Here is a 23,207-nt window from a genome sequence, read left to right on the forward strand (position 1 = left end):
CAGAGAGAGAGAAACAGACAGAGAGAAACAGAGAGAGAGAAACAGACAGAGAGAAACAGAGAGAGAAACAGAGAGAGAAACAGAGAGAGAAACAGAGAGAGAAACAGACAGAGAGAAACAGACAGAGAGAAACAGAGAGAGAGAAACAGACAGAGAGAAACAGAGAGAGAAACAGAGAGAGAAACAGAGAGAGAAACAGACAGAGAGAAACAGAGAGAGAAACAGACAGAGAAACAGAGAGAGATAAACAGACAGAGATAAACAGACAGAGAGAAACAGACAGAGATAAACAGACAGAGATAAACAGACAGAGATAAACAGAGAGAGAAACAGACAGAGAGAAACAGACAGAGAGAAACAGACAGAGATAAACAGACAGAGAGAAACAGACAGAGATAAACAGACAGAGATAAACAGACAGAGAGAAACAGACAGAGAGAAACAGAGAGAGAAACAGAGAGAGAAACATACAGAGAAACAGAGAGAGATAAACAGACAGAGAGAAACAGACAGAGAGAAACAGAGAGAGAGAAACAGACAGAGAGAAACAGAGAGAGAGAAACAGACAGAGAGAAACAGACAGAGAGAGAGAAACAGACAGAGAGAAACAGAGAGAGAGAAACAGACAGAGAGAAACAGAGAGAGAAACAGAGAGAGAGAAACAGAGAGAGAAACAGAGAGAGAAACAGAGAGAGAAACAGACAGAGAAACAGACAGAGAAACAGAGAGAGATAAACAGACAGAGATAAACAGACAGAGAGAAACAGACAGAGATAAACAGACAGAGATAAACAGACAGAGATAAACAGACAGAGAGAAACAGACAGAGATAAACAGACAGAGATAAACAGAGAGAGAAACAGACAGAGAGAAACAGAGAGAGAAACAGACAGAGAGAAACAGATAGAGAGAAACAGACAGAGAGAAACAGACAGAGAAACAGAGAGAGATAAACAGACAGAGATAAACAGACATAGATAAACAGACAGAGATAAACAGACAGAGATAAACAGACAGAGATAAACAGACAGAGAGAAACAGACAGAGATAAACAGACAGAGAGAAACAGACAGAGATAAACAGACAGAGAGAAACAGACAGAGATAAACAGACAGACAGAAACAGACAGAGATAAACAGACAGAGATAAACAGACAGAGAGAAACAGACAGAGATAAACAGACAGACAGAAACAGACAGAGATAAACAGACAGAGATAAACAGACAGAGATAAACAGACAGAGATAAACAGACAGAGAGAAACAGACAGAGACAAACAGACAGAGATAAACAGAGAGAGAAACAGACAGAGAGAAACAGAGAGAGAAACAGACAGAGAGAAACAGACAGAGATAAACAAATAAACACAGACAGAGAGAAACAGACAGAGAGAAACAGACAGAGATAAACAGACAGAGATAAACAGACAGAGATAAACAGACAGAGATAAACAGACAGAGATAAACAGACAGAGAGAAACAGACAGAGATAAACAGACAGAGAGAAACAGACAGAGAGAAACAGACAGAGATAAACAGACAGAGATAAACAGACAGAGAGAAACAGAGAGAGAAACAGACAGAGATAAACAGACAGAGATAAACAGACAGAGAGAAACAGACAGAGAGAAACAGACAGAGAGAAACAGACAGAGATAAACAGACAGAGATAAACAGACAGAGATAAACAGACAGAGAGAAACAGACAGAGAGAAACAGACAGAGAGAAACAGACAGAGATAAACAGACAGAGATAAACAGACAGAGAGAAACAGAGAGAGATAAACAGACAGAGATAAACAGACAGAGATAAGCAGACAGAGATAAACAGACAGAGATAAACAGACAGAGACAAACAGACAGAGAGAAACAGACAGAGATAAACAGAGAGAGAAACAGACAGAGAAACAGAGAGAGAAACAGAGAGAGAAACAGACAGAGATAAACAGACAGAGATAAACAGACAGAGATAAACAGAGAGAGAAACAGACAGAGAGAAACAGACAGAGAGAAACAGAGAGAGAGAAACAGAGAGAGAGAAACAGACAGAGAGAAACAGAGAGAGAGAAACAGAGAGAGAGAAACAGACAGAGAGAATCAGAGAGAGAGAAACAGACAGAGAGAAACAGAGAGAGAGAAACAGACAGAGAGAAACAGAGAGAGATAAACAGACAGAGAGAAACAGAGAGAGAGAAACAGACAGAGAGAAACAGAGAGAGAAACAGAGAGAGAGAAACAGAGTGAGAAACAGAGAGAGAAACAGAGAGAGAAACAGACAGAGAGAAACAGACAGAGAAACAGACAGAGAAACAGAGAGAAATAAACAGACAGAGATAAACAGACAGAGAGAAACAGACAGAGATAAACAAATAAACACAGACAGAGAGAAACAGACAGACAGAAACAGACAGAGAGAAACAGACAGAGAGAAACAGACAGAGAGAAACAGACAGACAGAAACAGACAGACAGAAACAGACAGGGAGAAACAGACAGAGAGAAACAGACAGACAGAAACAGACAGACAGAAACAGACAGAGAGAAACAGACAGAGAGAAACAAATAAACACAGACAGAGAGAAACAGACAGAGAAACAGAAACAGACAGAGAGAAACAGACAGACAGAAACAGACAGACAGAAACAGACAGAGAGAAACAGATAAACACAGACAGAGAGAAACAGACAGAGAAACAGAAACATACAGAGAGAAACAGACAGAGAGAAACAAATAAACACAGACAGAGAGAAACAGACAGAGAGAAACAGACAGAGAGAAACATAGGGAAACATAGAGAAACAGAGAGATACAGAGAGAGACAGGCAGAGACAGGCAGAGACAGGCAGACAGGCAGACAGGCAGACAGGCAGAGACAGGCAGAGACAGGCAGACAGGCAGACAGACAGACAGGCAGACAGGCAGACAGGCAGAGAAACAGACAGAGACAGACAGACAGACAGAGACAGACAGAGAGAAACAGACAGAGAGAAACAGAAAGAGAGAAACAGAGAGACATAGACAGAGAGAAACAGACAGAGACAGACAGACACACAGAGACAGACAGACAGAGAGAAACAGACAGAGAGAAACAGACAGAGAGAAACAGACAGAGACAGACAGACAGAGACAGACAGACAGAGAGAAACAGACAGAGAGAAACAGACAGAGAGAAACAGAGAGACATAGACAGAGAGAAACAGACAGCGACAGACAGACACACAGAGACAGACACAGACAGACAGAAACAGAGAAACATAGACAGAGAAACATTGACAGAGAGAAACAAAGAGACAGAGAGAAACAAAGAGAGAGAGAAACAAAGAGAAACAGAGAAACAGAGAGAAACAGAGAAACAGACAGAGAGAAACAGAGAGAAAGACAGAGCGAAAGACAGAGAGAAAGACAGAGAAAGACAAAAACAGAGAAAAACAGAGAAACAGAGAAACAGACAGAGAGAAACAGAAAAACAGAGAGACAGACAGAGAGAAACATAGACAGAGGGAAACAGAGAAACAGAGAAACAGACAGAGAGAAACAGAAAAACAGAGAGACAGACAAAGAGAAACATAGACAGAGGGAAACAGAGAAACAGAGAAACAGAAAAACAGAGAGACAGACAGAGAGAAACATAGACAGAGGGAAACAGAGAAACAGAGAAACAGACAGAGAGAAACAGAAAAACAGAGAGACAGATAGAGAGAAACATAGAGGGAAACAGAGAAACAGAGAAACAGAAAAACAGAGAGACAGACAGAGAGAAACATAGACAGAGGGAAACAGAGAAACAGAGAAACAGACAGAGAGAAACAGAAAAACAGAGAGACAGACAGAGAGAAACATAGACAGAGGGAAACAGAGAAACAGAGAAACAGACAGAGAGAAACAGAAAAACAGAGAGACAGACAGAGAGAAACATAGACAGAGGGAAACAGAGAACAGAGAAACAGAAAAACAGAGAGACAGACAGAGAGAAACATAGACAGAAGGAAACAGAGAAACAGACAAGAGAGAAACAGAGAAACAGAGAAACAGAGAGAAATACGATATAAGGAGAAGATAGGACAGAGGGGAGAGAAAGAAGAACACAGAAGAGGGAGGGGAGGAAGGGGAGAGGTAAAAGAGATATAGGACCAAGAGGGGGAGAGAGGTAGGAGTCACTCACGTTGACTGACGATGAAGTGTTCCATACTGTCTTTGGTGCGGTTGGAGCTTTTCAGTCTCTCCATGGCGTCCTTTAGAGCCTCCTCCTGCTCTGAGATCCGCTGACGCATGGTGTGGACCTCCTTTAGAGACAGCTCCTGGACACACACACACACACACATAAAACACACTGTCACGCTTCATAAATCTACACACCTGTAAAGAGCAGTGAGGTTACAGGGAGTCCACCTAGTGACAAACCCATGAACAGAAATCCCCACTAAAGCATACAGACACGCTCTCAAACATGAACAGTGACACACATGACACGCTAACAGCATAATGAAATACCCTTCATTTAACTCTTACAGACAAAGAAAATAAGATTCTGACCGTCTTGGTGCTCTGAGTGGACCCCTCACTATTGGGCAATGCTGCCCTCCAGAACATTCTGAGCAGGGAGCTGGCATCCTCGAGGATCTTCCTCAGGGTCGTAGAGCAGGTCAGCAGACTCCTCACACCGCCAGGGTCCACAGGCTGGCACACAGAGAGAGAGAGATGCACAGAAACAGTTAGACTAAACTAATCTAACTAAAACACAGGTAAACAATCCAAAGGTTTAACACATTTTCAGCTCAACTAGCTACAGGTTACTGTAGACAACACTACTAAGATGAAACCAGCTCAACTAGCTACAGGTTACTGTAGACAACACTACTAAGATGAAACCAGCTCAACTAGCTACAGGTTACTGTAGACAACACTACTAAGATGAAACATGAGTTTAATCAATTTAAACCAAGGACCTAAAAGTTCCTTTCGAGCGGCATTAACTCCTCTGTAAGGTGTCTGTGAATCCTCTAACCTTTCCTCAGTTTCACAATGTTGTTGTATCCCTGAACTCACTCACCTGATTCACCAAGTCAAGGGCTTGATGCTTAGTTGACAAGTTGAATCAGGTGTGCTGGCTGTAGAAGACTTCATATACACTCCCGTTCAGGTTTGGGGTCACTTTCAAATGTCCTTATTTTTTAAATAAAAACACATTTCTTTGGCCATTAAAATATCAAATTGATCAGAAATACAGTGTAGACATTGTTAATGTTGTAAATGACTATTGTAGCTGGAAACAGCTGTTTTTTTAATGGAATATCTACATAGGCGCACAGAGGCCCATTATCAGCAACCATCACTCCTGTGTTCCAATGGCACGTTGTATTAGCTAATCCAAGTTTATAATTTTAAAAGGATAATTGATAATTAGAAAACCCTTTTGCAATTATGTTAGCACAGCTGAAAACTGTTGCGCTATTCTTGTTCTGAGAAATGAAAGCTATTCCATGCGAGAAATTGCCAAGAAACTGAAAATCTCACACAAAGCTGTGTACTACTCCCTTCACAGAACAGCGCAACCTGGCTCTAACCAGAATAGAAAGCGGAGTGGGAGGCCCCGGTGCACAACTGAGCAAGAGGACAAGTACATTAGAGTGTTTAGTTTGAGAAACAGATGCCTCACAAGTCCTCAACTGGCAGCTTCATTAAATAGTACCCACAAAACACCAGTCTCAACGTCAACAGTGAAGAGTTGACTCCGGGATGCTGGCCTTCTAAGCAGAGTTGCAAAGAAAAATCCATATCTCAGACTGGCCAATAAAAATAAAAGATTAAGATGGGCAACAGAACACAGACACTGGACAGAGGAACTCTGCCTAGAAGGCCAGCATCCCGGAGTCACCTCTTCACTGTTGACATTGACTATTGTAGACGTTTCCAGCTACAATAGTCATTTACAACATTAACAATGTCTACACTGTATTTCTGATCAATTTGATGTCATTTTAATGGACTAAAAATGTGCTTTTCTTTCAACAACAAGGACATTTCTAAGTGACCCCAAACTTTTGAACGGTAGTGTACATGGAACAGCTGGGGGTCCCCAAGGATAGGTTTCAAAACCCCTGGGCTAACTGACCCCTGACCTCTCACCTTGTCCGGGCTGAGCTCCAGCAGGGTGTGGTTGGCGGTGGCCCGGAGGGCAGCCTCCATCTTGCCAATGAGGACGCGCCCCTCCAGGATCTGCTGCTGCAGGGCACTGAAGTCATCCACGTGGCCCACAACATGGTGGCCGTTACGGTTGGCGAAGGAGCCGTCTGGAGCCTGGCCCTCGAGAGAAAAGTCAACCTCCCGGGGTTCCAGTGTGAGGGAGAGAGGGGAAGAAGGGCTGAAGAGTCCAGTGTCTCGGACAGGGGTAGAGAGAGCAGGGTCTGTGAGTGGGAAAGGAAGATTGGGGAATGAGTGTTAGTTACGGGTAAATCTCAAATGGCATTGCTTCCTATTGACCATAAAGTGCACAACGTTTGTCCTTGGCTCTGGGCAAAAGTAGTGCACTATATAGGAAATAGGGTGCAATTTCAGACACATCCTTACAAAGTTCTGTGTAAATGTAGTAGAATCAGTGGTAACATGTTAACCCTATCCCAGAATGCTTTCCTTGGTGGCGCTCTCTCACCATGGAAGAGCTGTATCCTGGCTCCAGGAAGGCGTGTCCCAGACGTCAACTGCTGCCCTAGCTGAACATGCAGGTCCCTGGGGTCAAAGGGTGCAGACTCCTCTGAGTGTGACCCCTCACTTGTGTTCATGTTCTTGGGGACGCCACACCCTCTGTGGCATATCTGGAGGTCATACTGTAGAGAGTGGGCCAGGCCACGGCTCTCACACAACTGCTGCTGCAGGACATTCACATCGTGCTGCAACCTAGACACACACAACACAGTTACACACATGTAACAAAACAATAATCACTCAACTGAGATGCACACAGACACACAAACACTCCTCCTACCTGTTGATGGTCTCCTGGTTGTTCTGCCTGTCCTGTTTCAGCTGAGTGATCTCCAGGGTCTGAGCCTGTGTCTGCGTGTGCAGCCTCCTGCCCTGTTCCGCCCACCGCTCAGTCTCTAACTCCGCCTCCTTCACACGGGCACGCCCCAACAGCACCGCATCACGCAGCTGCTCCGCCTCCTTACTCCCGTCTGGGGGAAGAGTACAGAGGAACTCAAATAAAGACAGAAATGAAGCTGGAAAGACGGAAAACTAGCTGCACTTCATTTTCTGTTTTATATTTAGATTTCTTTGTATATATCCATCAAAAAATATGCAAATTCATGATTTTGACTGGCTGAGAAAAACTGCCTGCCTGTCTGTCTCAACCCGACACGTTCATTACTATGCAACAGCTGAAGATGGAATTTGAAAATTGAAACATTAAAAGAAATGTGAGATGATGTCTAGATGTTTTTTATAGTGGAGATCAAGTCCATAAATTGCCTGGCTGGGCTGATGAGACAGTGGATTGGGCTGATGAGACAGTGGATTGGGCTGATGAGACAGTGGCTTGCGCAGTCAGATGGAACAGAGTAAATACTGTAGGCATTTTAACGTCATAGATTTAGCCTGTGGTATAGCCACCAGTTGGAATGCGGTTTTAACCAATCAGCACTCAGGATTAGACCCACCCATTGTATAATTAAGCAATAAGGCCCGAGGAGGTGTGGTATACGGCCAATATAACACAGCTAACGGTTGTTCATATGCACGACGCAACGCGGAGTGCCTTGATACTGCCTTGAGCCATGGTATATTAGCCATATACCACAAACCCCTGAGGTGCCTTATTGCTATTATAAACTGGTTACCAACGTAATTAGAGCACTAAAAAAATAGTTTTTGACATATCCGTGGTGTATGGTCTGATATACCACCCACGGCTGTCAGCCAATCATCATTCTCTTCTCAATGTAATATACAGTATGTCATTTAGCAAACACATTTATCCAAAGTGACTTACATTTTACATACGAGTGGTCATTATCTTGGGATTGCAAGAACAACGCTCTACAGAATGGGCTATAGAGCAGAATTGATAGTATGTTGGGTAGTATATTAGACAGTTTGGAGAGTACTCGGAGCCAGGCGGTTGGTTACCTCTGCTGGCCTGTTGGAGTCGGTCCTGCAGGCTGAGGTTCTCCACTTTCAGAACTCTGATCTCACTGGACAACTGACTGACAGAGTCCAAGCCCTGGATGTAGATGTTGGTGGGAGCACCTGAGGAAGAGGAAAAGAGAAAAGGAAGAGGAGAAGGAGGAAGACGAGGAAGAGACGGATGAAGAAGAAGAGGAGGGCCAGTACATTTCACTAATGCCTTTTTGACACCGTGACTGTCAACATTGACTTAGTGCAGGTAGCCAAGTTGGGTGTGTAGAATATTTGTTCATGGTTTGAGACAGCAGGTGTGGTGGTGGTCTAGTCAATACATTTATCTCTGGCTTGGTTGACCAGTCTCTCCTCCAGCTGCTGTCGGAGGAGGTCGTTGGTCTGGATGGAATCGTCCAGACGTTGACGTAGACTCCTGATCTCTCTCAGGTGTTCTTTAATCAGGTCAGAACCTGCACAGGAACACATCAAAATACCGTTGACATTTCACAACATAAAAAAACATTTGTATAGTATATATATATATATATACACATCTTCAGTACCCATTGGAACTCTGTTGGAGGACCGCGACACCATTCTTCCACCAGAAATTACATCATTTGGTGTTTTGTTGTGGTGGTGGAAAACATCGTCTCAGGCGCTACTTCAGAATCTCCCATAAGTGTTCAATTGGGTTGAGATCTGGTGACTGACACACACACACACACACACACACACACACTAAACCCCCTATGCTAATTTGAGACTCTCCTCCTTCAAAGTCACTAAGATCTCTTCTTCTAGCCATGGTACCCAATATAATGGACAACTGGGCATTTGTATAAATGACCCTAAGCATGATGGGATGTTAATTGCTTAATTATCCACACCTGTTTGGAAGCACCTGCTTTCAACGTACTTTGTATCCCTCACTGACTAAAGTGTTTCCTTCATTTTGTCAGTTATCTGTACATAAACACACAACAGGGCTGTTTGGGTCCATATAGTCTCTAATAGTTAGTAATAGGGAAATAACTAAAATGTCATGGTATGACATATCAATTTCCAAGATCAGCCATTGGCTCTTTAGACTATCACCTGGGATATGTGTGATATTATCCACTCCCACATGCTGTCCTGTAAAGTCATTACAGGTAGGACACACACACATACATACACACACACATACACACACACACAATCTCATTAAAACTCATAGATACACACACCTGTATGGCTGGTGCCTGACTGGTAACCTGACGACCCTGATGACAAATCAGCAGTGCCAACTCTCATTGACCGAGCACCGTAGGCCATGTCCCACATTGCACTGCTCTCCAGGAGGCTGGCGCCTGCCTTCATGGCAGGGCTAGCATTGAGGCTAGCATTCAGACCAGCGGGGTGGAAGGTGTGGTAGGACAGAGGCTGGGGCATGTAACTGGAGGGGTCAGTCTGGGGGTGGGGGTGGGCTGATATGGGGAAGCCACCAAACGGCTTGACTGAAGGAACGGAAAAACCTGCAGTGAAAAAAAGAAAAACCCAAGCATGAATAAACAGATAGGAGAGAGATGGAGGATGGATGTTAGTGTGTCAGGCAGCTTGTTGGGAGATAGATAAGTCTAATTCAATTACATTGTATTTGTCACATGTGCCGAATACAACAGTACACTGTAAGGTCTAGTCAGAACACTAACACAGCCTCAACAGAGTCAAAACACTAACACATCAGAGAATCAGAACACTAACACAGCAGAGAGTCAGAACACTAACACAGCAGAGAGTCAGAACACTAACACAGCAGAGAGTCAGAACACTAACACAGCAGAGAGTCAGAACACTAACACAGCAGAGAGTCAGAACACTAACACAGCAGAGAGTCAGAACACTAACACAGCAGAGTCACAACACTAACACAGCAGAGTCAGAACACTAACACAGCAGAGAGTCAGAACATTAACACAGCAGAGAGTCAGAACACTAACACAGCAGAGAGTCAGAACACTAACACAGCCTCAACAGAGTCAGAACACTAACACAGCAGAGAGTCAGAACACTAACACAGCAGAGAGTCAGAACACTAACACAGCAGAGAGTCAGAACACTAACACAGCAGAGAGTCAGAACACTAACACAGCAGAGAATCAGAACACTAACACATCAGAGAGTCACAACACTAACACAGCAGAGAGTCAGAACACTAACACAGCCTCAACAGAGTCAGAACACTAACAAAGCAGAGAGTCAGAACACTAACACAGCAGAGAGTCAGAACACTAACACAGCCTCAACAGAGTCAGAACACTAACACAGCAGAGAGTCAGAACACTAACACAGCAGAGAGTCAGAACACTAACACAGCAGAGAGTCAGAACACTAACACAGCAGACAGTCAGAACACTAACACAGCAGAGAGTCAGAACACTAACACAGCAGAGAGTCAGAACACTGATACAGTCTCCAGTGTGTGTGTGACATTAGGATTTGAGGCAGGGTGAAATGTCCCTCTCACAGGAGAGCAGGCACACGGCCAGAGAGGATAAAGAGAATAGTTGGGATGTTAGGATGGATGGACAAGGAGAGTTAGATAGTGAGAGGTAGTGAGCTCATGGGCTCCTGAGTTCTTCTACAAAAATATAGAATTAGAGTACGATTAATGTAGATCAACTTGACAAGGACTTACAGGATACTAACCACAACATCAAAACCTTCAATCCAAATCAAAATTCGATACCTAAAACCTTGATTTTGGACAAAATTATCTGAATGGACTATTACTACCAAGGACTATCAAGAAAAAACAAACCAAAACCTGCAGAAGAAACACAGAGGAAACCTGGAAATACCATCCAACACAAAACTGAGTGAGTAATGTTCAGTCTGAAGTTACTTCTGAAGCCAAAAAGTAAAAGACAATAATCTCTAGGTTATTTTGTTGTATAAAGCTTAATAAAGAAGGCTACAAAGCTACCAAGCTGCTAGGACATAACTGACCTGGGTGCATTTCAATTAGCACTGAAGTGTGAAGTGAGGGGTGTGAAAACTCTTGAACCTAACAATGGCAGGACAGTTGAAGTGGCCTTTGACGCCCCCCTGGCTTATCCCTGTGCAGAGGTCATTACAATACAGTACCCCATGGACATAGACAAACATGGACTGCACGGTACCCCATGGACTGCACGGTACCCCATGGACATAGACAAACATGGACTGCACGGTACCCCATGGACTGCACGGTATCCCATGGACATAGACAAACATGGACTGCACGGTACCCCATGGACATAGACAAACATGGACTGCACGGTACCCCATGGACTGCACACTACCCCATGGACATAGACAAACATGGACTGCACGGTACCCCATGGACTGCACAGTACCCCATGGACATAGACAAAAATGGACTGCACGGTACCCCATGGACATAGACAAAAATGGACTGCACGGTACCCCATGGACTGCACGGTACCCCATGGACATAGACAAACATGGACTGCACGGTACCCCATGGACATAGACAAACATGGACTGCACGGTACCCCATGGACATAGACAAACATGGACTGCACGGTACCCCATGGACATAGACAAACATGGACTGCACGGTACCCCATGGACTGCACGGTACCCCATGGACTGCACGGTACCCCATGGACTGCACGGTACCCCATGGACTGCACGGTACCCCATGGACATAGACAAACATGGACTGCACGGTACCCCATGGACTGCACGGTACCCCATGGACTGCACGGTACCCCATGGACTGCACGGTACCCCATGGACTGCACGGTACCCCATGGACTGCACGGTACCCCATGGACTGCACGGTACCCCATGGACATAGACAAACATGGACTGCACGGTACCCCATGGACTGCACGGTACCCCATGGACATAGACAAACATGGACTGCACGGTACCCCATGGACTGCACGGTACCCCATGGACTGCACGGTACCCCATGGACATAGACAAACATGGACTGCACGGTACCCCATGGACTGCACGGTACCCCATGGACTGCACGGTACCCCATGGACTGCACGGTACCCCATGGACATAGACAAACATGGACTGCACGGTACCCCATGGACTGCACGGTACCCCATGGACATAGACAAACATGGACTGCACGGTACCCCATGGACTGCACGGTACCACATGGACTGCACGGTACCCCATGGACATAGACAAACATGGACTGCACGGTACCCCATGGACTGCACACTACCCCATGGACATAGACAAACATGGACTGCACGGTACCCCATGGACTGCACAGTACCCCATGGACATAGACAAAAATGGACTGCACGGTACCCCATGGACATAGACAAACATGGACTGCACGGTACCCCATGGACTGCACGGTACCCCATGGACATAGACAAACATGGACTGCACGGTACCCCATGGACATAGACAAACATGGACTGCACGGTACCCCATGGACATAGACAAACATGGACTGCACGGTACCCCATGGACATAGACAAACATGGACTGCACGGTACCCCATGGACTGCACGGTACCCCATGGACTGCACGGTACCCCATGGACTGCACGGTACCCCATGGACATAGACAAACATGGACTGCACGGTACCCCATGGACTGCACGGTACCCCATGGACTGCACGGTACCCCATGGACTGCACGGTACCCCATGGACTGCACGGTACCCCATGGACATAGACAAACATGGACTGCACGGTACCCCATGGACTGCACGGTACCCCATGGACTGCACGGTACCCCATGGACAAAAATATCACTGTACGGAATAAGTACAAAAAAAGCTCCTGAAGGACAATCCATAGACTGTATGACTTTGTAGCAGTCAGCAAATACAGTCTATGGATTGTCCTTCAGGAGCTACTAAGCAACTTCATTTTCCACACCATCCCCTGGCATGGCACAGTGCTATAAGAGCACACTACCCCTATGTCTGAGAGAAGGTATTGGCCCAGGGTGGAAACTCAGAATACTAGACATTGAGGAAATTGAAACAACCTCTGTCAACGTGTACACGTCTGGAACAGTAATGGTGCAGGGCATCCTCATGCTGTTCCAGCAGAACTTTTACGGGATCAAAGAGAGAGAGCACAGCAGGAAAAGCTCAATCTGATCACACCTCTTTAAACTGCACTGAACACACCCGGCACTGAACACACCCGGCACTGAACACACCCGGCACTGAACACACCCGTCACTGAACACACCCAGCACTGAATATACTCAGGTCCCACAACTGCACTGCTCCTCCATCTTTGAGAGGGATAAATTCACAGAGCTGGAGACAGACACGGTGGAGCTCAGAAAGCTAGTCCACACATTCCAGACAGAACAAACCCACAAAACAGACCAGCACAACAACACCCCCCCACCCCCACAAGACCCAGAGGGCAGAAGGTGGAGATGGACAGCTGTCTAAGAGAGCTGGCTGCTCTACGGACTGAGGTGAGAGAACTTAAAGAGGAGAGAGAGGAACACATGTCACAGGTAACAGCAGTGAAGAAGGAGGGAGAGGAACACATGGCAGAGCTAACATCAGTGAAGGAGGAGGGAGAGGAGCACATCACAGCTAACAGCAGTGAAGGAGGAGGGTGAAGAACACATCACAGCTAACAGCAGTGAAGGAGGAGGGAGAGGAACACATCACAGCTAACAGCAGTGAAGGAGGAGGGAGAGGAACACATCACAGCTAACAGCAGTGAAGGAAGAGGGAGAGGAACACATCACAGCTAACAGCAGTGAAGGAGAAGAGAGGGGAACACATCACAGCTAACAGCAGTGAAGGAGGAGGGAGAGGAACACATCACAGCTAACAGCAGTGAAGGAGGAGGGAGAGGAACACATCATGGTTAACAGCAGTGAAGGATGAGGGAGAGGAACACATCACAGCTAACCGCAGTGAAGGAGGAGGGAGAGGAACACATCACAGCTAACAGTAGTGAAGGAGGAGGGAGAGGAACACATCACAGTTAAAAAATAGCCTCCAACACTCTACTCAGCAAATTGGATGCAGTCTATCACAGTGCCATCCGTTTTGTCACCAAAGCCCCATATACTACCCACCACTGTGACCTGTATGCTCTCATTGTCATCCTACAAGAAACATGGTATAAAGGAGATGTAGGTTACAGAAAGCTGGTAGTCCCATCCACCAAACTAAACTACCAGGTGTGAAACAGGGAAGAGACGCAGGAGGGTATAGAGCAGACCTAACCCACTCTACTAAATTAATCAAAACAGGAACATTTTACATCTGGCTAGAAAATAATAAGGAAATGATCTCAACAGAGAAAAATGTCCTCCTGTGTGCTACCTATATCCCCCCAATAGAATCCCCATACCTTAACGATGACAGCTGTTCTATCCTAGAGGGGGAGATCAACAATTTCCATGCACAGGGACATGTACTAGTCTGTGGCGACCTAAATGCCAGACCTGGACAAAAACCTGACACCCTCAGCACACATGGGGACAATCACCTACCTGAAGGTGGCAGCATTCCCTCCCCATGTGCCCCCCTAGACACAACTACGACAACATAACCAACAAAAATGGGTCACAACACCTGCAGCTCTGTCGGACACTGGGTATGTACATAGTCAATGGTAGGCTTCGAGGGGACTCCTTTGGTAGGTACACCTATAGCTCATCTCTTGGCAGTAGTACTGTAGACTACTTTATAACTGACCTCAACCCAGAGTCTCTCAGAGCGTTCACAGTCAGTCCACTGACACCCCTATCAGACCACAGCAAAACCACACTCCACTTGAACAGAGCTATGCTCAATCATCAAAGCCAAAGGAACTGAATATTATTAAGAAATGCTATAGATGGAAGGAAAGTAGTGTGGAAATCTACCAAAAAACAATTAAGCAACAACAAATTCAATCTCTTCTAGACAATTCCCTGGACAAAAGGTTCACTGTAATAGTGAAGGTGTAAACTTGGCAGTAGGAAACCTAAACACTATATTTGACCTTTCAGCTTCCCTATGAAATCTAAAAATGTCAAGCAGACAACCTAAGAAAAGGAACAACAATGACACATGGTTTGATGAAGAATGCAAAAACCTAAGAAAGAAATTGAGAAACCTATCCAAAATAGGGAATTATGGATAAACCACTTCTCTAATCTTTTTGGCCCTATAACAAAGAACAAACAGCAAAAACATATACATGATCAATTACAAATCTTAGAATCAATTTTTAAAGACTTCCAGAACCCACTGGATTATCCAATTACATTGCATGAACTACAGGACAAAATACAAACCCACCAACCAAAAAAGGCCTGTGTGGTTGATGGTATCCTAAATTTAATTCCAATTGGCTAAACTTAATCTCTTTAACATCATCCTCAGCTCTGGCATGTTGCCCAATATTTGGAACCAAGGACTGATCACTCCAATCCACAAAAGTGGAGACACATTTGACCCCAACAACTACCATGGGATATGCGTCAACATCAACCTTAGGAAAATCCTCTGCATTATGATTAACAGCAGGCTCGTACATTTCCTCAGCAAAAACAATGTACTGAGCAAATGTCAAATAGGATTTTTACCATATTACTGTACGACAGACCACATATTCACCCTGCACACCCTAATTGACAAACAAACAAACCAAAACCAAGGCAAAGTCTTGTCATGCTTTGCTGATTTCAAAAAAGCTTTCGACTCAATTTGGCATGAGGGCCTGCTATACAAACTGATGGAAAGTGGTGTTGGGGGAAAAACACAAGACATTATAAAATCCATGTACACAAACAACAAGTGTGCAGTTAAAATTGTTTTAAAAAAAACAACATTTCTTTCCACAGGGCCGTGGGGTGAGACAGGGATGCAGCTTAAGCCCCACCCTCTTCAACATACATATCAACTAATTGGCGACGACACTGGAAGTCTGCAGCACCCGGCCTCAACATACTAGAATCGGAAGTCAAATGTCTACTGTTTGCTGATGATCTGGTGCTTCTGTAACCAACCAAGGAGGGCCGACAGCAGCACCTAGATCTTCTGCACAGATTCTGTCAGACCTGGGCCCTGACAGTAAATCTCAGTAAGACAAAAAATAATGGTGTTCCAAAAAAGGTCCAGTTGAGCACACTATACATACCTTGGCCTAAACATCAGGGCCACAGGTGACGTCCAGAAAGCTGTGAACAATCTGAGAGACAGGGCAAGAAGGGCCTTCTATGCCATCAAAAGGAACATAAAATTCAACATACCAATTAGGATCTGTCTAAAAATACGTAGAACCCATTGCCCTTTATGGTTGTGAGCTCTGGGGTCCGCTCAACAACCAAGATTTCACAAAATGGGACAAACACCAAATTGAGACTCTGCATGCAGAATTCTGCAAATGATCCTCTGTGTACAACGTATGCCGATACCCGCTAATTATCAAAATCCAGAAAAGAGACGTTAAATTCTACAACCACCTAAAAGGACGTAATTCACAAACCTTCCATAACAAAGCCATCACCTACAGAGAGATGAACCCGGAGAAGAGTCCCCTAAGCAAGCTGGTCTGGGGCTCTGTTCACAAACACAAACAGACCCCACAGAGCCCCAGGACAGCAACACAATTAGACCCAACCAAATCATGAGAAAACAAAAAGATAATTACTTGACACATTGGAAAGAATTTGCAAAAAAACAGAGCAAACTAGAATGCTATTTGTCCCTAAAGAGAGAGTACACAGTGTCAGAATACCTGACCACTGTGACTGACCCAAACTTAAGGAAATATTTGACTATGTACAGACTCAGTGAGCATAGACTTGCTATTGAGAAAGGCCGCCGTAGGCAGACATGGCTCTCAAGAGAAGACAGGCTATGTGCACACTGCCCACAAAATGAGGTGGAAACTGAGCTGCACTTCCTAACCTCCTGCCAGATGTATGCCCATATTACAGACACATATTACCCTCAGATTACACAGATACACAAAGATTCTAGAAATAACCCCAATTTTGATAAACTCCCATATCTATTGGTTGAAATATCACAGTGTGCCATCACAGCAGCAAGATGTGTGATAATTAGGAGAGCATAGAATCAGAAGCCATGAGATAGACTACAGCAAATCAACTCCTGCTCAATTACACTTGGCACCCTCTCCTCCATCTCTCTCTCTTCCCACCCTCTCCTACATCTCTCTCTCTCTCTCTTTCTCTCTTCTCTCCCTCTCCTCCATCTTCCCTCTCCTCCATCTCTCTCTCTCTCTCTCTCTCTCTTCTCTCCCTCTCCTCCATCTCTCTCTCTCTTCCCTCCCTTCCATCTCTCTCGCTCGTCCCTCATCTCTCGTCTCTCATGTCTCTCTCTCTATCTAGAGAGCCTAGAGACAACACTGTCACACGTCCTACCCCATTCAGATGAAGAGCCTGATGAGTGGTCGGTTAGCACGCACAAGTTAGCACGCACACTCACACATTTAGTCACGCTAGTCTGGATCTCAACGGGACATTACACGTGCAGTCCCCCTGACATTACTGCCAGGAGACAGAGATCAGAGGAAGACCCTGATGGCCAATGGGATAGCATGCTAGTCTTAAAGAGGACATTACTGCCAGGAGACAGAGATCAGAGGAAGACCCTGATGGGCGGTGGGATAGCATGCTGGTCTTAAAGAGGACATTACTGCCAGGAGACAGAGATCAGAGGAAGACCCTGATGGGCGGTGGGATAGCATGCTAGTCTTAAAGAGGACATTACTGCCAGGAGACAGAGATCAGAGGAAGACCCTGATGGGCGGTGGGATAGCATGCTAGTCTTAAAGAGGACATTACTGCCAGGAGACAAAGCTTTGAATATGAAACTCACTTAGTGTACACACAGGTAATCAATGCAAACGTATGTGAGTCAATCCATGTATCTGGACCTTAAATCCTGTGTTCATCTTGCCATTACTACTTCTAGTATCCCCATGCCAAATTACACTATTACTAAAACAGGGTCCATTTTAGAGTGTATAACCTCATCTAATTACATTATGTGTTTAAAGAGAGACAAAGTTAGCCACTCCATGCTACAAACACACAGGTGCAGAGTGACGCACTCTCAGTTTCTCCCAGCTGTCTCTGTAACATCTGCAGCTCCTGGTGAACCTCTGCCAGGGAGAAGGCCCCGGGCCTGCTTCCATGGTAACGGGGTCGCAGGGTTGCAGTCTGTGGGTTGAAGGACAGGGGGGCTCTCTGAGAAGAGAGGTCGGAGTGGTAGCGGGGCTGGGACTGGGACTGGGGCTGAGGATGGGACTGGGACTGGGACTTTGACTGAGACTGGGACTGGGGAAGGGTGGGGAGAGAACTGGACACTGGTCCACTGTAGAGGCCTGGAGGTACAGAGGAGAAATACATATGAGGACAGAGAGAAAGGAGAGGACAGAGATAAGAAGAGAGGACAAAGATAATAAGAGAGGACAGAGAGAAGGAGAGGACAGAGAGAAGAGAGGACAGAGATAAGCAGAGAGGACAGAGAGAAGAAGAGAGGACAGAGAGAAGAAGAGAGGACAGAGAGAAGAAGAGAGGACAGAGAGAAGAAGAGAGGACAGAGAGAAGAGAGGACAGAGATAAGCAGAGAGGACAGAGATAAGCAGAGAGGACAGAGAGAAGAAGAGAGGACAGAGAAGAAGAGAGGACAGAGAAGAAGAGAGGACATAGAAGTAGAGAGGACAGAGAGAAGAAGAGAGGACAGAGAGAAGAAGAGAGGACAGAGAAGAAGAGAGGACAGAGAAGTAGAGAGGACAGAGAAGAAGAGAGGACAGAGATAAGCAGAGAGGACAGAGATAAGAAGAGAGGACAGAGAGAAGGAGAGGACAGAGAGAAGAAGAGAGGACATAGAGAAGAAGAGAGGACAGAGAAGAAGAGAGGATAGAGATAAGCAGAGAGGACAGAGATAAGAAGAGAGGACAGAGAGAAGAAGAGAGGACAGAGAGAAGAAGAGAGGACAGAGAGAAGAAGAGAGGACAGAGAGAAGCAGAGAGGACAGAGATAAGAAGAGAGGACAGAGATAAGAAGAGAGGACAGAGAGAAGAAGAGAGGACAGAGAGAAGCAGAGAGGACAGAGATAAGAAGAGAGGACAGAGAGAAGCAGAGAGGACAGAGATAAGAAGAGAGGACAGAGAGAAGCAGAGAGGACAGAGATAAGAAGAGAGGACAGAGAGAAGCAGAGAGGACAGAGATAAGAAGAGAGGACAGAGAGAAGAAGAGAGGACAGAGATAAGAAGAGAGGACAGAGAGAAGCAGAGAGGACAGAGAGAAAAAGAGAGGACAGGGGTACAGAAAGAGGTGTGAGAAGAGGGAATGATGGTATGAGGGAAGAAACCACTTCAATGTCTGGACATGATATGACAAGTACTGTATGTGGATACAGTGAAACTGACTTTAGCAACAATGTGTTGAATAAGGCAGTCACTTCCACTCCTCCTCCTTCTCCCTGTCTGTCTGCCTACCTGTCTGTGTCTGTGTGTCCGCTGACCGCTGCAGGCTGGGACAGCTGATGGAGGACTGGTGTCCATGAGATGAACTGGTGGAAGGAGGGATGGAGGGGTGGCGTGACATGGGGACACTGTTACAGTGAGAATCTGAAATAAAAGTAAAAATTACAGATGAGGTGTGAACTGTTAATCATACATTACAAATATGGATGTGCAGTCATCTGTGTATCTGAGTGTGTGTGGAGGGCTCGACATGCCAGGGGAACAGTTTGGATTGGTCTGCCATGTATACAGATGAATGTGATATCTTCAGGCGTTTGGAAATTGCTCCCAAGGGTGAACCAGACTTGTGGAGGTCTACAATTGTTTTTCTGAGGACTTTGCTGATTTCTTTTCATTTTCTCATGATGTCAAGCAAAGGGGCACTGAGTTTGGAAGTCGGCCTTGAAATACATCCACAGGTACACCTCCAATTGACTCAAATTATGTCAATTAGCCTATCAGAAGCTTCTAAAGCCATGACATCATTTTCTGGAATTCTGATAAGTGAAATAATCTGTCTGTAAACAATTGTTGGAAAAATTACTTGTGTCGTGCACAAAGTAGATGTCCTAACCGACTTGCCAAAACTATAGTTTGTAAACAAGAAATTTGTGGAATGGTTGAAAAACAAGTTTATATAAGTTTCTAATTTTGTCAGAAATTAGTTTTCATTGCAAGTTAAAGAGTAATGTTTTTATTTATTTTACCTTTATTTAACTAGGCAAGTCAGTTAAGAACAACTTTTTGGGTGGGTTACCTGCCTGTTCAGGGGCAAAACGACAGATTTGTCAGCTCTGGGATTTGAACTTGCAACCTTCCGGTTACTAGTCCAACGCTCTAACCACTAGGCTACCCTGCTAGCTAGCTAGTGAATGTTAGCTTGCTGCATCGCTAGCTAACGTTACATGTATGATCTGTGTTGTAATATTATTAGAACCAGAAATCCATTAGGATTGCTAGTTATAGCCTAATGTTAGCTAGCAAGCTAACATTGAACCTAGCTGGTTAGCAGGCTAACATTGAACCTAGCTGGTAATCTGCTACCTGCAGATTCATACTACAGCTATGACAATCAGTTTGTATTGGTAGTAGTATGAGTTGAGATTATGTCGGGTTCATTGTTTAGCTAGCTACCTAGCAACATGTAGAAAAACAAAAGACTCCACTTCACCAGATGACTCCATGACCCATCAAGTTAGCCAGGTGTGTCGGGGGGTGATTACTGCAATCTATTGTATTTCATGAGCATGTGTACATGTCTAGACAATAGCGACCCATCCACTTAGCTAGATGTGGCTGGGGGATGGTCATAGCATAGTGTCCACTTAGCTAGATGTGGCTGGGGGATGGTCATAGCATAGTGTCCACTTAGCTAGATGTGGCTGGGAGGTGGTCATAGCATAGTGTCCACTTAGCTAGATGTGGCTGGGAGGTGGTCATAGCATAGTGTCCACTTAGCTAGATGTGGCTGGGAGGTGGTCATAGCATAGTGTCCACTTAGCTAGATGTGGCTGGGAGGTGGTCATAGCATAGTGTCCACTTAGCTAGATGTGGTTGGGGGATGGTTATAGCATAGTGTCCACTTAGCTAGATGTGGCTGGGAGGTGGTTATAGCATAGTGTACACAGCTAGATGTGGTTGGGGGGTGGTCATAGCATAGTGTCCACTTAGCTAGATGTGGCTGGGAGGTGGTCATAGCATAGTGTCCACTTAGCTAGATGTGGCTGGGGGATGGTCATAGCATAGTGTCCACTTAGCTAGATGTGGCTGGGAGGTGGTTATAGCATAGTGTCCACTTAGCTAGATGTGGTTGGGGGATGGTTATAGCATAGTGTCCACTTAGCTAGATGTGGCTGGGAGGTGGTCATAGCATAGTGTCCACTTAGCTAGATGTGGTTGGGAGGTGGTCATAGCATAGTGTCCACTTAGCTAGATGTGGGTGGGAGGTGGTTATAGCATAGTGTCCACTTAGCTAGATGTGGTTGGGGGATGGTTATAGCATAGTGTCCACTTAGCTAGATGTGGCTGGGAGGTGGTTATAGCATAGTGTCCACTTAGCTAGATGTGGTTGGGGGGTGGTCATAGCATAGTGTCCACTTAGCTAGATGTGGCTGGGAGGTGGTCATAGCATAGTGTCCACTTAGCTAGATGTGGCTGGGGGGGTCGTCATAGCATAGTGTCCACTTAGCTAGATGTGGCTGGGAAGTGGTCATAGCATAGTGTCCACTTAGCTAGATGTGGCTGGGAGGTGGTTATAGCATAGTGTCCACTTAGCTAGATGTGGTTGGGGGGTGGTCATAGCATAGTGTCCACTTAGCTAGATGTGGCTGGGAGGTGGTTATAGCATAGTGTCCACTTAGCTAGATGTGGTTGGGGGGTGGTCATAGCATAGTGTCCACTTAGCTAGATGTGGCTGGGATGTGGTTATAGCATAGTGTCCACTTAGCTAGATGTGGCTGGGGGATGGTCATAGCATAGTGTCCACTTAGCTAGATGTGGCTGGGGGATGGTCATAGCATAGTGTCTGGGTAAGCATCATCTAATGTTTATCTGGAATCTGTCTGTTTTTGATATTGCTACTATGTAAATATGCCAGTAACCATTTCACTGTACCATTTACACCTTCTGTATCCTGTGGACGTGACAAATAAACTTACGTTTTGTTTTATATAGTGTGTTTACCAGAGACGGTAATGTGAATAGCAATAAGACCTGCACCAAAGTCAGACTAGGATATAGGCCAAGGACTAGATAAAGTGTATTTTCACCTGGAGTTTTTCCTTATTGTAGGCTACTACTTTTACCACTTTTAGTCTTGAAATCTGTGGTTGTTTACTACACTACTCACTCTGTTTAGCACATGGCCTCACATGTGAATCCTTAAAGATATGGGTGGAGCTAAGCTTTAAGAGGGTGTGAATGACCCTGAACGGGTGGAGCTAAGCCTTAAGAGGGTGTGATCGACCCTGAATGGGTGGAGACATAGAAGAGCTCTCCACTAGCTGTACCAAAACATTCAAGGGTCATTTTGTCAAAAGTGGGGTTAGAAGTTTATCAACATTCAAAGCAGATGTCCTTTCCTATCGTTCCTCAACTACAGTGTATGATATACCATTTTCTAGCTCTGAGTCTCTATTTTTATCAATATGAAAAACACAATTTCAGATCTTGCTACATACATAGGACCAAATCCAGGTGGTGGGTCACATTTACCTGTACTGGCTGTAGTGGAGGCATGTCTGTCCTCCTGGCCATACTCACTGGCCGCGTCAATGTCTGAGCACGGCTCCAGATCCTCATTGGTGGAGCCCTGCTCATCGGACACAAAGGAGATGTGGTCTGATTGGTCGGTGGTGTCAGAGAGGGCGTGGCTACTGCATGGTGTGTCAGAACGAGGTTGATGCTGAGTGAGTTTGGCGCGGAGAGAATCGATCACGTCATCCTTCTGTTGGAGCTCCTTACTCAGCCTGTACACAAACAAACAGGAGACCCTCAGTGATCTTGTCCTTTCCCACATAATAACAATACACCTGCTCTCTAGTGACAGAAGGACAATTGGGACAAAACAGGCTTTTCAATAGCAGAGATGTCTAGATG

The 23,207-nt window shown here is 45.2% G+C and overlaps 1 protein-coding gene across 8 annotated transcripts in view; it reads right to left on the reverse strand.

Moving 5' to 3' along the window:
- The window catches only part of LOC139409505 (phosphodiesterase 4D interacting protein), a 140,110-nt gene that overhangs the window by 5,827 nt on the left and 111,076 nt on the right, over positions 1-23,207 (reverse strand). For 7 of the 8 annotated variants that reach the window (XM_071154765.1, XM_071154764.1, XM_071154766.1 and 4 more), the window contains 11 exons: positions 22,824-23,077; positions 19,584-19,715; positions 18,192-18,464; positions 9,342-9,629; positions 8,451-8,582; positions 8,122-8,241; positions 6,980-7,169; positions 6,647-6,891; positions 6,124-6,401; positions 4,531-4,674; positions 4,160-4,295 (listed from right to left, as the gene is read on the reverse strand). In XM_071154765.1, coding sequence (XP_071010866.1) covers positions 4,160-4,295; positions 4,531-4,674; positions 6,124-6,401; positions 6,647-6,891; positions 6,980-7,169; positions 8,122-8,241; positions 8,451-8,582; positions 9,342-9,629; positions 18,192-18,464; positions 19,584-19,715; positions 22,824-23,077 — 2,192 coding nt within the window. The remainder of the gene's footprint in view (positions 1-4,159; positions 4,296-4,530; positions 4,675-6,123; positions 6,402-6,646; positions 6,892-6,979; positions 7,170-8,121; positions 8,242-8,450; positions 8,583-9,341; positions 9,630-18,191; positions 18,465-19,583; positions 19,716-22,823; positions 23,078-23,207) is intronic. The other variant, XM_071154763.1, reaches the window with a different exon arrangement.

The sequence above is a fragment of the Oncorhynchus clarkii genome, chromosome 5, assembly GCF_045791955.1.
Source record: "Oncorhynchus clarkii lewisi isolate Uvic-CL-2024 chromosome 5, UVic_Ocla_1.0, whole genome shotgun sequence".
Lineage (NCBI taxonomy): Eukaryota > Metazoa > Chordata > Actinopteri > Salmoniformes > Salmonidae > Oncorhynchus > Oncorhynchus clarkii.